General features: G+C 44.6%; 2 protein-coding genes across 2 annotated transcripts in view; one reads left to right on the top strand and one right to left on the bottom strand.

The window, feature by feature from the left end:
• Positions 1-8,125, bottom strand: part of strat (RAB interacting factor STRAT) — a 29,602-nt gene extending 21,477 nt beyond the window's left edge. Inside the window, exons 1-2 of the mRNA XM_037428718.2 lie at positions 7,959-8,125; positions 7,531-7,682 (exon numbers count right to left, since the gene is read on the bottom strand). Coding sequence (XP_037284615.1) covers positions 7,531-7,680 — 150 coding nt within the window. The 5' untranslated portion in view covers positions 7,681-7,682; positions 7,959-8,125. The remainder of the gene's footprint in view (positions 1-7,530; positions 7,683-7,958) is intronic.
• Positions 8,126-12,675: 4,550 nt separating this feature from the next.
• On the top strand, positions 12,676-13,249 carry LOC119177273 (protein stunted-like). The gene is made up of 3 exons (XM_075884811.1): positions 12,676-12,835; positions 12,947-13,080; positions 13,176-13,249. Exons 1-3 carry the CDS (start codon positions 12,807-12,809, stop codon positions 13,187-13,189), a joined length of 177 nt encoding a protein of 58 aa, XP_075740926.1. The 5' UTR covers positions 12,676-12,806; the 3' UTR covers positions 13,190-13,249.
• Positions 13,250-15,560: the final 2,311 nt, after the last annotated feature.

The raw sequence follows: 15,560 nt of genomic DNA, 5'->3' as shown, positions 1-15,560 counted from the left end.
GGTTTTTTTGTTTTTTAAGAGTGTGCAGAGCCGTTACCTCACTGAGGGAGTCCGTATAAATTACTGCCTTTTGTATTTGTAATTGCTTGATGTGTTTAGCCGCCACAAGTATCGCATAAGCTTCCGCTGTGAAGATACTTGTGCCTGGATGTAGAGGGCCAGCATCCGAAAAGGATGGGCCAACAGCAGCGTAGGACATAGAGGAGTTAGACTTGGAGGCATCTGTAAAGAACTCAGGTCGTGTGTATTTGTGTTGAAGTTCCAGGAAGTATGTTCGGATATGGGCAATAGGCGCATCTTTAGTAACTTCTAGGAAAGACATATCGCATTCTATAGTCTGCCACTGCCACGATGGCGGGCATGCTACAGGAGCCAATAAACTGTGTTCAAGTGACACATCAGTTTCCTCAGCTAGACCCTTCAGGCGAACTGAGTAGGGCTGCTTCATTGAAGGCCTGTTTTGAAACAGAATGGAGCTCGACAAATCATTAATTGTGGAGCATGAGGGGTGCTTCTTGTCTACTTTCACCTTAAGGAAATATACAAAGGACATGTAAGTTCTCTGCAGATGAAGCGACCACTCATTTGACTCAACGTAAAGGCTTTCTATGGGGCTGGTACGAAAAGCACCCGTAGAAAGGCGGATGCCCAAATGGTGCACGGGGTCCAGCATCTTCAAAGCACTTTGAGTCGCAGACTGATAAACAACGGCCCCATAATCTAAGCGGGTGCAAATGAGGCTTCTATACAGGTTCATGAGACATTGCCTGTCACTACCCCACCTAGTACGTGACAACACTTTTAAAACATTCATGGCTTTTAAACATTTTGTTTTTAAATACTTGATGTGCGGTACAAGGTCAACTTGTTGTCCAAGATTAATCCTAAGAATTTATGCTCCGCATTAACAGACAGACGTTGACCATTCAGTTCAATGTCGGGTTCTGAGTGCATGCCTCTCTTTCGGGAGAACAAGACACACGTGCTTTTTTTGTGGGTTGAGTCGGAATCCGTTTTCCTCTGCCCGTTTGGAGACCTTGTTTAAACCTACTGAACCTGCCGCTCACACATTGCCAGATTGCAAGATATAAAGCCAAGCTGGACGTCATCGACATAGGTACAATAAAACATATTGCGAGAGATGGACAAGCGCAAGGAATTCATTTTGATGAGAAAAAGTGTGCAGCTAAGTACACCACCTTGTGGCACGCCTGTTTCCTGGACAAATGTTTAGGAAAGAACCGTGCCCACTCGGACGGAATGTCCGGTTTGACAGGCAACTTTCGATTATGTGAAACATTATTCCGCGCACGCCAAGGTGGGACAGGTCTCTCAGAATTCCAAAACGCCATGTTGTATCATAAGCCTTTTCGATATCGAGGAACACAGAGAGAAAATATTGTTTATGGACGAAGCCGTCTCTGATCTGTGCCTCGATACGAACAAGGTGGTCTGTGGTGGATCTACTCTCTCGAAACCCGCACTGAAATGGGTCAAGCAAATTGTTTGTTTCAAGGAAATGTACAAGTCGGCAGTTTATCATTTTTTCGAAGACTTTGCACAAGCAGCTTGTAAGTGCAATAGGCCTATAATTCGAAGCTAAAGAAGGGTCCTTGCCCTCTTTCAAAATGGGAATAATAATAGCCTCTTTCCAGGAGGTAGGGATAGTGCCAGAAAACCAGATAGCATTGTACAAACAAAGTAAGGTTTTTCGTGTTTCGATTGGTAGGTTTTTTAACATTTCATACACCACACGGTCAGAACCTGGGGCAGAAGTACTGCAGGAGTTTAGAGACGTTCGCAGCTCAGCTAGACTGAAAGCTTGGTTATATGTCTTGTATCTAGTGCATTTATGTTCGAGTTTCTGCTTTTCTATTCTTGTTCTATATTTTTGGAAAGTGTCAGTATAGTGGGACGAGCTGGACACCTGTTCGAAGTGTGCACCGAGGAAGTTTGCCTGATCTTCCAAGGTATCACCCTGAGTGTTTACGAGTAAAAGTGTGTGTACTTGTTTTCCTGCTATCCTACCGACCATGTTCCAGACTTTAGCCTCCTGTGTGTATGAATTGATCCCTGACAAAAACTTCTGCCAACTTTCTCTTCTGGCCTGCCGACGCGTTCTCCTGCCTTGAGACTTTATTTTCTTGAAGGTGTCAAGATTTTTGGCTGTCGGTGAGTTCCGAAGCAACCTCCAAGCTCTGTTTTGCTGTTTGCACGCGTTTCGGCATTCAGAGTTCCACCATGGCACACGCCGTTTTCCAGGGTGTGCATTTGTTTGTGGGATGCATTTTGTTGCAGCATCAATCAAAATTGCTATGAAGTAGTTGACAGCAACATCAATGTTCAAAGTACACATGTCATTCCAACCTAGACGAGCGATGGTATAAAACTGTTCCCAGTCGGCTCTGTTTATGAGCCACTTGGGAACACGTGGTGGACACTCAGTTACTGTAGTTGTGCTCAAAACTATGGGGAAGTGGTCACTTCCGTACAGATTACTTGATTGATTTGTGGGGTTTAACGTCCCAAAACCACTATATGATTATGAGAGACGCCGTAGTGGAGGGCTCCGGAAATTTTGACCACCTGGGGTTCTTTAACGTGCACCCAAATCTGAGTACACGGGCCTACAACATTTCCACCTCCATCGGAAATGCAGCCGCCGCAGCCGATAATCGAACCTGCGACCTGCGGGTCAGCAGCCGAGTACCTTAGCCACTAGACCACCGCGGCGGGGCTCCGTACAGATTACTGATGACTTTCCACTGGAGTAGAGGCACAAGAGATGGAGATACTATGCTTAGGTCTATGGAGGAGTAGGTGTTATTAGCAAGATTATAATAGGTTGGTTCTTTTCGATTTAGGAGACACTCGCTCGACGAGAGAAGGAACTGTTCAATCAGTCGACCTCGTGCATCATACCGAGAGTCACCCCATAGCCTGCTATGCGCATTAAAGTCTTCAAGGAGAACATAAGGCTCTGGAAGTTCATCAATTAAAGAGTGTAAATCACGTTTTTGCAGCTGATAGCTAGGAGGAATGTAAATAGTGCAGATTGTAATCAGTTTATCAAAAAGAACCGCTCGAACAGCCACCGCCTCAAGGGATGTTTGGAGTTGTAAGTGTGTACATGCAATTCCTTGATTCACTATGATGGCAACACCTCCGGATGATGTCATGGCATCATCACAGTCCTTTCAAAAAATAACGTATTTACGAAGAAAATTTATGTGTTTTGAATTAAGGTGTGTTTCTTGTACACACAGCACTTTTGGTGAGTGTTCGTGTAAGAGTTTTTGGATGCTGTCAAGGTTTCTGAGAAGGCCCCTGACATTCCATTGTATAATATGAGTGTTCATGGTGAATGTAAAATAGTGCTGTGTGTACGAAAAGTGAGTGGCTGTTTAGACAGGGAGTTTGAGTTCACTTAACAGGGCCGTCACCAGGCCCTGTTATCCGCTTTTTTGTTTTCTTGGCGCGCTCCAAGGAGCCACGCCGCTCTTTCCGCACCAAGGGTACCGACGTATCCATTGCCTCCTCGGAGGCACTAGATGCCCGCACATGCGGGCTGTTAGTTCGAATTTCGGGCCTCGCCTGGTGAGGTGAGGCCTCGAGACCCGAGGACTCTGAAGTCTCCAGTCTCTGTTTGGGAGTAGGCGGTGTAGCCTGGGCTACAGCCGCTTTGGGGGCAGGTGCCACAACCACCGGCTCGGTATGCGCGGGCCGAAGGAGTGGCGAGGGCGGGTGCGGCGGTGCCCCCTGACGTGCCGCATCAGCGTATGTAGGTCCATAGAATAGGGCGACTCTTCGAACGTAATGTTCTCCTTCACCTTCAATGTAATTATTTCTTTTTCTTTTTTCCAGTATGTGCAGGAGCGTGAATATGCGGCATGGTTTCCTTCGCAGTTTACACAGTGTGGCGGTTGTTTGCAATTCTCAGACACGTGGCCTAGGACTCCACATTGTGCACAAGTCTGGCGACCACGACAGGTTTTAGAGCCATGGCCATACCTCTGGCATTGGAAGCAACGACGAGGGTTTGGTATATACGGCCTAATAGATGTCTTCGTGTACCCTGTTTGAATAGATTCTGGTAGTTTACTGGATGCAAACGCGAGTATTAAGTGTTTTGTCGGTGTTTCCTTATTATCTCTTCTGATGATAATTCTCTGTACATTAGTGACATTTTGGCTCTTCCACCCCTCCAAAAGTTCAGTTTCAATCAGGTCAAGTAAGTCTGCGTCAGATACCACTCCGCAAGTTATGTTCATAGATCTGTGTGGTGTTACGGTTATCGGTACGTCACCAAATGTTGAGAGGCTGTCTAGCTTTACAAATTGTTCTTTGTCCCGAATTTCGAGGAGAAGGTCTCCGCTAGCCATTTTGGTTACTTTGTATCCAGCCCCGAGAGTTTCAGTAAGACACCTGGCAACCACGAATGGAGATACGGTCCTGGCTTGCTTTCCAGTTTTCTCGCAGTGAATGATATGGAAGTTGGGAAAGGTTTCTTTTGGCTGGTTGAAAAAATTTATATCCTCGGTGCGTACCCGCTTTAAGCCGGTACGACCAGACAGTAGGGGGAATGCTCCATGCATACCTGTCTTATTTTTGTTCAGCAGCGTTGGCGGCCACCCACCACGGAGCCCAACGAGGGGACGCTACAAGTTTGCGGATCCTGAAACCTGCAGACGCCAGCCGTACAACGCCACTATAACCCAATGCGCCTAGGCCAAGGTAGGCTATTTGCACAGGGTTAACCCTAGCCGCCAGGAAGTTTGGAAGTAAACGGAAGAGACTAGAGGACAGGACAGATAAGTGAGAGATAAAGACAAAGATGTAGGGAGAGAGAGAAAGGAAAAGGCGACTGCCGATTTCCTCTGGGTGGGTCAGCCCAGGGGTGCCGTCTACGTGAAGCCGGGGCCAAAGGGGTGTGTTGCCTCTGCCAGGGGGGCCTTAAAGGTCCAATCACCCAGCGTCAGCTCAACCCCCAGGATACCCTTTTCCCCGGACACGACAAAGCCACACACGGCTAGGCGTGGGAGGGAGTCAAAACTCCCCCGTTAGCTCGGGTCCGTGGTGTCGCTATACACCAAACGCCTACTTGCGCAGGCACCCCTGCGGGGATGTGCAAACTGTGGGCATGTTTGGAACACCTGCCAACTAACGAATTATCTCAATGTCTTTCAGTTAGCCACAAAGGTCTTTTTGAAACTTTCTAGTTAATACTGCATTAGTTTAAGGGCATTAAAGGTCAATATTAAGTTGAAATGACTGTCCCGAAACCTTCTAGTGCAACTTTCGTGCCAAGAAAATGCTTATTTTGAAATAAAGCCATGTTTTAGTGGTTTACATTGCGTTAGCACACTGAAATGCCCGAAAATGGAGCTCCTGAGCAAAGTTATTCAATCATACCAGTAGCGAACCTGCGTTCCAAAACCTGGACATGCAATTGGCTGATCCTGCAGGAATAAGCAGACTGTCGCGCCGTCTGGAAACGACAATGCAAAAGCACAAAATAATGCATTTACAAGTTAGCTTCCTAGTACACAGGTGGCGTGACCACCTCCACACTTCCAACATTTTGGCCGATGGCACATCCGGATTTTGATACATGGAGCCTACGGACTCTGCTCATGACGTAGCAGTTGCCTTGCCCAACGTTACCTGCCTTTACTGTGTGGCCGCCGACACTAGCAGCAGCAGGGCTAGAGAAGCGGGAGTCACAGCGGCAACAACGACCGTTGAAAAATTATCTGCTTGCTTAGTTCAAGTGAACCCCGCTAAATGGCACCGCCTATCTAGCCGAAAACGAAAATTTTAAACCACTCTCGCTATTCTCCATAGTAACACCAGGCCTTTTTTTTTTTTTTTTCAATGAATTCAAACAGAAACGGACAAGCAGGATTTTATTGTCTGATGTAATGCATAAAAGTGTCTTCTTTCACTGCAGCAGGTTTGATTACTAGTGGTTAATTTTAGTCGGGCACTTTGACATCATTGAGATCATTTCAAAATATCTGTCATGGCGCATACAGTGCTGTCCATACACTGCAATTTCTCCAATAGTAGAGCACTGCTGTTGATAATACAGTTTTAGACATTTCCGAACATTTATAATTTATTCTGGCATAAATTATTTGCTTTCTGAGTTCCTTTTAAGGGACTAAATTTATATGGCACCTTTATTTAATACAGTAGAAATATTACTAGTCAGTGTCTAATCATAGAGTGGTAATGCAGGAAATGCCAAAAAAAATTTATCACAACTTTTCATTTTGAAGTCCCAACGCAGTCATCCACATGCTCCTAACAGCAGTAGGTAAGTGCGATGGTAGTTCATGTTCATACGCTGCAATTTTGCTGGGCAGGCATGCATGCACTGCGGAGTGGGGTTGTTTGACTACTGCTGCAAAGACTGCATTACTTTTTAGCATCAACTCATTTTATTAATAAGCATGAAATAAAGCGAGGTTGCCTGATAGCATACAGATTGTAATTTGATGCATGAATTATGGCAAGTCTAAACAAATGCATATACATACTAGATACATACAGGAAACTTGAGAAACTCATTCATGCAGTACTAAGTCTTGTTGCCAGGTGATTCAATGTGCGAGGTTTTGCGACTACGAAACAAAATATAAAAATACAAACCTTAATCAATAAGTGAAAGAAGATAAATTTAGAGGTTCATTTTTTTTGTTAGACAAAATGTTAATGCACGATGCATATTGAGCTATGGCAACGGATGTGCTCTTGTACACTTTATTCAATACAGCACCTGGCTGCGTTGGCCAGTGCCCCTCATAGCTGTGACAGCAAGTATGGAACACTTGCTGTCACTTTCTTGCCTGCTGGCGTCCTGCAGCACGTGATTTTTTTTACGAGGTGGCAGATGTCCAACAATCCTACGTATACGATCAGAAGGCATCAATACCGCCAGAATAAGACCATCACTATGAATGAATGAATGAAACGTGGGGTATTTAAGGGCACTTTGTTCTTTAAAATCAATGAGAATGTTAATGAGCATGGCACTGAGCACAGTACTATTGTATGACACCATTCTTTCAAAATTAAAATACTGTTACAAACTCATTAAATATGGTGAGCGCAACATTTTTTAAATTAAATAACCAAGCTAAGCTAGACTGGGTAGGTTTTTTACATCTGCAGCACTTAAGATCACTTACGAATGTAATATTAATAACTGTCGGGGCTTAACGTCCCAAAACCACCATATGACCGCTTACCACCACTTACGAATGTACGCTTCTACGTTCGCTTAGAAAGTTAAAACAGCATAAAACAATATTCCTCAATATTTTCATAAAAATCGTTCACTGTTAGTGAAGGGCGCGGTCAATGGTATGTTTTGTTGCCAGGCTCTCTCATGACCAAACCAATATCCAAGATTCGGCACGCACCAATGGTTTCCAACATACTACGATAACGATTATACCAGATCACTAACATTTGCACTAACATTTGAACCGGCAATGCACATGATAAACACAAGTCACTAGTTACCTGTGTACTGACCAACTCGCACACTCCAACGTTGAGTATCCGCGACGAACAATACTTGCACTCGATCGGCACTTTGTTCTTGCCGTTTTCGACCAGTTGGTCTTTTCCTTTCTCACCGCTGCCGACATCTGGTGGGCTGCTCTCATTCATAGCTGTTGAAATTCCAAAAAAAAAAAAAAAATCACCAATTAATGGTGTAGCAGTTCAGCACGTAACCGACCAAAAGTTCACAACAGCAGCAGTGCTCAGTTTGATCAGTTCTGTGCTACGCCAGAGTTGCACCGAAGACCTACAGTGCGCACCAGACACTCAAAACGCAACGCCCTAATATCCACGATCAATGCCTACACTGTAGTTTGCCATACACCTCTCTTTCCGTCTAGACGCACAACATGCACAGCGGACAATACAGCACCAGTAGTACACACCCGTTTGATAACTCCCGTCACATTCAAGGTGGCGACAACCCTCGAGAATCTTGACGTGATCACAGAACACCTACGACGTGATATTGAGCCGACGCGGCCGACGTCATGACGTCAGTGTCCAAACGAGTGCTTCCATGCCAAACGCACCGCACGGCGTAACCATACCACAGAACACCTACCAAGCCAGTGGCGAGTTCTGAGCTTCGCGGCCGCACCATGAGGCGTCGCTGCCATCAAAACGACGACAGCGCATCGCTGGCGGCGGCAAACAAAACGCCATCGAAGCCTTTTCTCACGGAAGAAGAGAAAGTGCCTTTTTCTTGACGATTTTATTTGGGCAGAGAATGCTGTGCCACGCGGCGCACGAGCCACGCCCACACAAAAACAGCTGCTGCACCGCACGAAAGTGACGTCATGCATTTTCCGGTTAGGAGTTTCGTTTGAATAGTCAGAATGTCTAGTGGTACGTCTAGACGTAACGATAGAAGCCGTGAATATTACGTCCAAACGTAAAAGTAAAAAAGAAAATGTTAGTTAGGTCCAGCGTGACATCAATACAAAACCGGCTTGTTAATTGTTCCGAATTGATTGGCAGTGGTGGTGTAGTTGGTTAGAGCGGCACATCAAGAACTGGTGATGTCGGTAGTTCAGACTCCATTGCAAGTTTTGGTACTTTTTTTGTTTGCGCATGTATTGTTTTAACATTTGCGCCTCCTCATTGGCCTCCCGTCAGCCTGACTTGCTGCTAGTGGTGGTCCTGTCCACAGGCCCAGATGTTTATTAGATATTAGATGTTTCATGACTCTCGCAGACTTGACTACATTTATTATAATAAAGTGTTTTGCGAATTGCTCTTAATCGACGAGACGCAAAAGGACATGAAAAACTCAAATGCAGCTGGCTGCATTGGTTTCTCCGGCACAGCTGTCAGGAATATCGATTTCCATGGTTTATGAAAGTTTTGATGGCAGAAAGGCGCACTGCAACGTAGTCTCAGGAAAATTTTCTGTGTCGCTCAGTGTACAATCACCTGACGAGGTAACCGGTAGGGTGCTTCAAAATACTGACGTACCACCGCAATAATCTAAGCAATCAGCACTTGATAAACATCTCCAAGGGCAAGTGTCGACGGCGTTAGCCCATCTAACTACAAAACAGCTTGTCTGCTTTGCTGAAAAACACGCACGGCCTGTGACAGCACGGGAGCATTTACGTAGCAACGGATGAGAACAGCCGTACGTGTTCGCACTTAACAAAACAGCCGGTAATGCAGTAGCTTTGGCCTTTGGTGATCACAGGCTTCGTAAGAACACTGCAATAAAGTTGTTTCCATCCATCGTAAGAAAACTTTGCAGACGCACTGAGGTTTTATGCATGTGCGTCCGGTCAGTCAGACGTGAACTGTGCAAAATCATTTCTTTCATCGTCGACCTTGTCCTTCGCGACAAGCAAAACTCGGCAGCAAGTACACTTTCACCTTTGGCAACACCACGCTTGGCATTGCAATCTATAAAATGTAGTACGTCCAACAACAACAATCCGCACTTCATCCTGAGAAACTTCACAGCGCACACAGTCGGATGAAGCTGCGGCGCGGTGGACGGCCGTGCTAGCTCCAAACTTCAGGTTCAACTGGGCACAGGGTCTTCGGTCCTCCTTGGGGGCGGCCTAGGCCATGGCCACGATTTTGTCGGAGTTTTCACCACACACACACCTCCAGCAGCTACCATTTCGCGCTGTTTACCTTTCGCAGCCGCTGCTCCCATGGCGTCCCCTGTATTTAAGATGCTTATTATATGTGTTTAATTAACACATGTAGGCTGATTGACTTGTTAAACACCTGCTTAGCAAAATTTTTTGTAGATTGAACGCTATATACATTAATACTTTATACATTTAAATAGCTGTAGGTAATAATTTTAGATTGACGTCACTTTTGTGCGGCGCAGACGCCAAGCGAGCATATATTTATCGTAGAGAATCTTACTTAGGAAGAGAGCGAGTTGTACAGAATCTTATCTGGGAAGAGGGTTTGTTGGGGATTTTTCGATCTAGAGGTTTTCGATGGTGGCGCTGTGACGTCGCAGCGGATACAAATATCTGGGCGTATGGATAAGCAATCCCAGAAAACACAAACACAACCTCAGAACATCCTCAGTATGCCCCCGTGAGGACAGTCCGATGCCCTCAGAATGTCCTCTTATGGTACTAGAAAGGCACTAATCCCGTCCCCTTGTCCGTACACATAACAACCTCAGCACATCCTCAAAACAACAATGTAGGGCTTTTTCAGTATCTTTTCAGAACAACGATAGCGTGGCCGGTTCGGTACTGGGGGCAGTGATACTACTTAGGATTTACTTCTTTTCATGACATTTTCATACATCAAAAGAAAAACACCGGCGAGGTCTTGAGTATATATACTGTATCAATCAGCAGAGAGGTGACAGTGCTAGACTTTTAGAGAAAAACAAACAAAGCTTATCAACTGAAATTTATTTATTTAACAGTAGTTAATCACAATAGACAGCTTTGTCAGGCACTCGAGTCCGCGTATAGTCTGAAAAAAGAAAAGCAGTATCAAGGCAGTCAACACGGCTCAATCAACTACGTTTGTAATCTTCTTTGAAAGTTTGACACAGTGTCCTCATCGCCACGTGTATCGCACCCAATGCACTCACTAGTGCTAGAGGCTCCGCATGACAGCCAATCAGTACACACGACACGGGCGTTGACTTGACTTGCCCGAGGTCGGGCCGTGTGTCAAATGCAGAAGTCGATCCTTTCACGTTGGGACCAGGCTGCTTCGAAGCCCAATTGATCGCGATTGGCTGTTGTTCCAGGCTGCTTCGAACCACACCTCGCCGCGGTCGGCTGGTGACCAATGCATCCATGATCAGTCGGAACGTTGAGTAGGCCAGTGCACCCATCAACACGGCAATTTACCTACCGTCATCACCTACGACTTACACTCTCACACATATCTCACTTCTAACCATGCACACAAACAACAAAGGACACGGACCTTCACTAGTTCACTGCACTTTTCCCACTCCATGACTTTCTGTCACAAGACCGCCGCGGCCATTTTGACAGTCAGTTGGCTTGGAATAGCTTGGCTACTTGACTATCTAGAATGGTGCCGCATAGTCAATGGTTGCCAGCTGCTAGTTTGTTACTACGCGCTACAGTGACGTATAATGACAAATTTAGGGCTGTGACATTTAAGAACACACTGTTTCAAATGAACATTTCGCAATACCAGGTTCGATACCTAAGTCAATTGATTACGTGTGTCTCATTAAGCGCGTCGCATAATTTGAAAATTTTCTGCAAAAAAAAACGAGGCGGAAATATACAATAACTTTATGACTGTAAGAAACAAACTTGTGGAGAAAGTTTTCACGTATGAAATGCATCTACTTGGTGTGCAAAAGTCTTCAGAAATTATATCTAAGTGCTCAGTGCAATGTTTTTGTCATCCCCAAAAGATCCTTAACAGGACCTTTTCCGGACCAATTGTTGTACTCAGAAAGCACTCGAAAAGACGTTTCCGGGGCAAACCTGCTTGTGTCGTCCTCAGTAAGTACTAAGGTCAATGAGAATTGTGCGAGGACGATTGTACCATATGAGGACGACCTCAGGACATCGAGTGTTGTCTGGGATGGGACCGAGTACCTAAGAGAACACGAGATATACGTGACGACTAAAGCTAACAGGAATGCAGCAGTGATGAAAAATAGGGCACTGTGAAATTACAATAATTATGATGTTGTGAGAGGAGTATGGAAAGGAGTCATGGTTCCTGGGCTGACGTTCGGCAATGCGGTCTTGTGCATGAGATCAGAAGTTCAAGCAAGACTAGAAATTAAGCAACGTGGATTAGGTAGGCTTGCTTTAGGAGCTCACTGGAATACACCAAATCAGGGAGTACAAGGTGATATGGGATGGACATCATTTGAGGGCAGGGAAGCTAGCAGCAAGATAAAATTTGAGAAGCGATTGAGAGAAATGGGAGAGGAGCGGTGGGCTAGGAAGGTTTTCAGCTACTTGTACATGAAGAATGTCGATACGAAATGAAGGAAGCGAACCAGGAAATGGACTGGTAAATACTTAGAAAACAGCAGGTGGCCAAACCAAAAAGAACTATCGGTCAAGAAGAAAGTGAAGGAAACGGAGACTGAAATGTGGAGAATTGGCATGATTAAGAAGTCCGCACTAGAGATCTATCGAACTTTTAAGCAGGAAATCGCCAAGGAAAGGATCTATGATAGTACTCGGGGTAGTTTTCTACTGTTTGAGGCCAGGACGGGAGTATTGCGAACCAAGACATATGCGGCCAAATACGAATGGGTAGACACAGTATGCAGTGCATGTGGAGAGGAAGAAGAAACTACCGAACACTTGATCATGTTCTGTAAAGGGCGTCACCCTATAGTTCAGGATGATGGCGCAGAGTTTTTCAAAGCATTGGGGTTCAGGGACAGGGAGGGCAAAATAGACTTTAAGCGGGTAGACTTAACTAGAAGGAGGTTATCTGATTGGTGGCTAAAGTAAAGGCACGAGTGAAAATTAAACCCTTCACTGCAAAGTACGAATCCTCCACCTCACTATTTAAAGGAAAAAAAAAAAAAGATAAATCTAATGATTAGTTCACTAAGTATTACGGCTAGGTGGCGGTAGTCGCCGCCCGATCTAAAGAATACAGCCACATCTATCCATCCAGCGCTGACCACATTTTTACGTCGCTCTGTGGTTAGGTGCTAGGGGTACTAGCTTTGCTGGGATTGCCAGAACGCGCTCGCGTTTGCTTTGAAGAATCAGCCAGCAGAGTTAGACGCCATTAAAATGACCTACTGGAGAGTAGCCGGCCTCACGTAAGTGGTTTTATTTCAAGTGCCGACGGCAGTGACCATTTTGCCCTTGGACATGTGCCCGAGCATATGCATGACTGAAGGTTGTTAACTCAATTTGAATTGAATTTACAGTTACCTACAGTTTTCATCAATAGCTGCAAGAGCAGTTAGGAACTCTGTGAAGAAAGACGCAAGTCTAATGGCATCAGCGGCTTCCTCTGAATCTACCATTAAAATGGCTACATGGAAGGATGGAAAACCTATCAGTAAGTTATACACCGCTTAGCCGCGCTCTCTCGCAGTGTTGCATGAAATAGCGTTTTCTCATCCCTGTATTACGGCTTTTTTTTTTTTTTTTCAGAAAAAGAAACGTGAAGCATGGATTCGTCAAGATAGAAGAGTAGTAACGAATAAAAATGTACAAAGCGCCCGGCAGCACCGATCTTTTGTCCCATTTAAGGTCGTTAAATGACCTTTCCATGATACTGATTTGCATCAGTGTGAAGTAAGGCACGTACGTTTTTATGCGAAACTTTTCTTTTTTGTGCTTTTGTACTTGGGTGAAGATGCTCACACGTTTTTCTAATTCAAAGTACCCACAGGGCTCGGTGTTATCTCTTGTTGGAAACTAGCATGGCCATCAAACCGAACTCAATGATTAGGTTTTTGCAGAAATAACAAAAGAATAAAAACGGGATTTTCTTTCTGTTTTGCAGAGAATGGCTTTTCTGTGTGTTTGCTCTAACGCTATCTCATTAAGGTATGAGACCAAGTGACGGAAAATATTTTTAAAAGCGATATTCACTAGAGATTATTACTCTGCAATGTAAAACACGTATTTTTAGGAACATGTGTGCAGTCATATGTCTTGTTCTACTTTTTTTCATATCAAAAATAAAATTAAATTATGCTTTATGTAAGCACTCCCAACTCAAGTTCCACTCATTGAAAAGATCTACTTTTTTGCAGGGAAATACAAAAAAGCTTTTGGTCTGTGCAATAAACCAAAATGAATGATACCTGATGAAGATTGATATGTCGGGTTTAATGTCCCCAAACCACCGTATGATTATAAGAGACACCATAGTGAAGCCCTCCGGAAATTTCGACCACCTGGGATTCTTTAACGTGCGCCTAAATCTGAGCACACGGGCCTACAGCATTTTCTCCTTCATTGAAAACGCAGCTGCTGCAGCTGGGATGCGATCCCGCGACCTGTGGGTCAGCAGCCTTAGCCACTTGACCACCACGCACTAGCACAATCTTTTTTATTGAGGTTAATTGCATCGCCTACCTATGTGATAAGCAAGTGTGCCAAGTTTAAATGAAGAATGATTATTAGCAAATAAGTTGCGATTGTTCGCGCACGGTAATATGGCAGAAATACGTTTAAAAAATTAGAAAAAGGTTTGAAACAGCTGCAGTGCCTACGCAAGTTGATCAGGAGAGCTAAAATTCTCAATATTTGTAGCCAGTTCTATCGTGGACCTTACTACCGTGTTGCTTTTCTTGAGCAGAAACTCTTTTTTTTTTTTTTTTCAGGCTTGTTTTGCAGCATTAGTGCCATGATGGGGCGCTTTCACGTTGCTGTGTTCTACATTTGTAAGGCATGCTTTTCCAGTGTAGAGGCCAGGCTTGATCCAACTTAGCTTAAAAATACCAAATGTGCTTCTGTTGCCATTATTGAAAGGGGACACAAAGTCAAACAAAGCAAGTGTGACGGTTTACAGACTCACATGTCCTTGAGTGTGAACAAAAGATGTACTTCTTTACAAGTTCTCTTAGTGAGTAGTTTATAATTATGATTAAAAATGATACTTTGACTATGCTTTTTAAGTATTGTAACAAGTTTACACTTTATATGATTGCTAAATAACCAACAAAATACAACATACCAAACTAATCTTATAGTGCACACAAAACTGGCATTCGGTTTCGTAAGTGAAGGGTGGTCTAAGTTTTTACTTGTATCTTTTGAAAGAAACTGCATAGATTGAAGCTCTATGCCGAAAAATGATGGGCAGTAAAGTGCGCATTTAACATAATCAAAAAACGACGTTTTGAGAAAAAATTGGCTTTTTCCACTTGACCTCGTACGTCTAGTGCCCTACTCATGGCCCAATAGCTTTTCTCCTTGGAACTCTGGCTCTGCCTGCTCGCACAATCACTTAGTTCATTCTCTTCACACTGTTCACCCGTAACTGCTTTATGTAACAGTTTATCTGGTTTACATTACCTGGACATGGTGCGCCCTAGGTCAGACCCTGCCGCGGTGGTCTAGTGGCTAAGGTACTTGGCTGCTGACCCGCACGTCGTGGGTTCGAAATCCCGGCTGCTGCGGCTGCATTTCCGATGGAGGCGGAAATGTTGTAGGCCCGTGTACTCAGATTTGGGTGCACGTTAAAGAACCCCAGGTGGTCGAAATTTCCGGAGCCCTCCTCTACGGCGTCTCTCATAATCATATGGTGGTTTTGGGACGTTAAACCCCACATATCAATCAGGTCAGGGCCACCCTCCTGGGCTTTACACAAGCATAGGAGTAGATTGGCGGCAAATACAGTGGCCTAGCAGCTTTCGGCTGTCATTGCATTAGAATTTCAGAGCTGAAACATTCCTTGCTTTTATGAACTTCTCTCAATTTAATCAAATGATTTGAGCATCCACATCACTTTGTTCTATCTGTAATAGAGACGGTCCATTATGTTCAACTGACAATCAAGAATTGTGGCCTACGGATTTTAGTGTG

This window comes from Rhipicephalus microplus, unplaced genomic scaffold (assembly GCF_043290135.1).
Source record: "Rhipicephalus microplus isolate Deutch F79 unplaced genomic scaffold, USDA_Rmic scaffold_48, whole genome shotgun sequence".
NCBI classification, from domain to species: Eukaryota; Metazoa; Arthropoda; class Arachnida; order Ixodida; family Ixodidae; genus Rhipicephalus; species Rhipicephalus microplus.
This window is presented reverse-complemented; position numbering and strand designations above follow the sequence as displayed.

Bases quoted from the DNA above. Each gene is read 5' to 3' on its own strand.
- LOC119177273 (XM_075884811.1), top strand. From the start codon at position 12,807: ATGACCTACTGGAGAGTAGCCGGCCTCAC. The intron at 12,836-12,946 runs GTAAGTGGTTTT...TTGAATTTACAG, and splicing joins TGGAGAGTAGCCGGCCTCAC to TTACCTACAGTTTTCATCAA.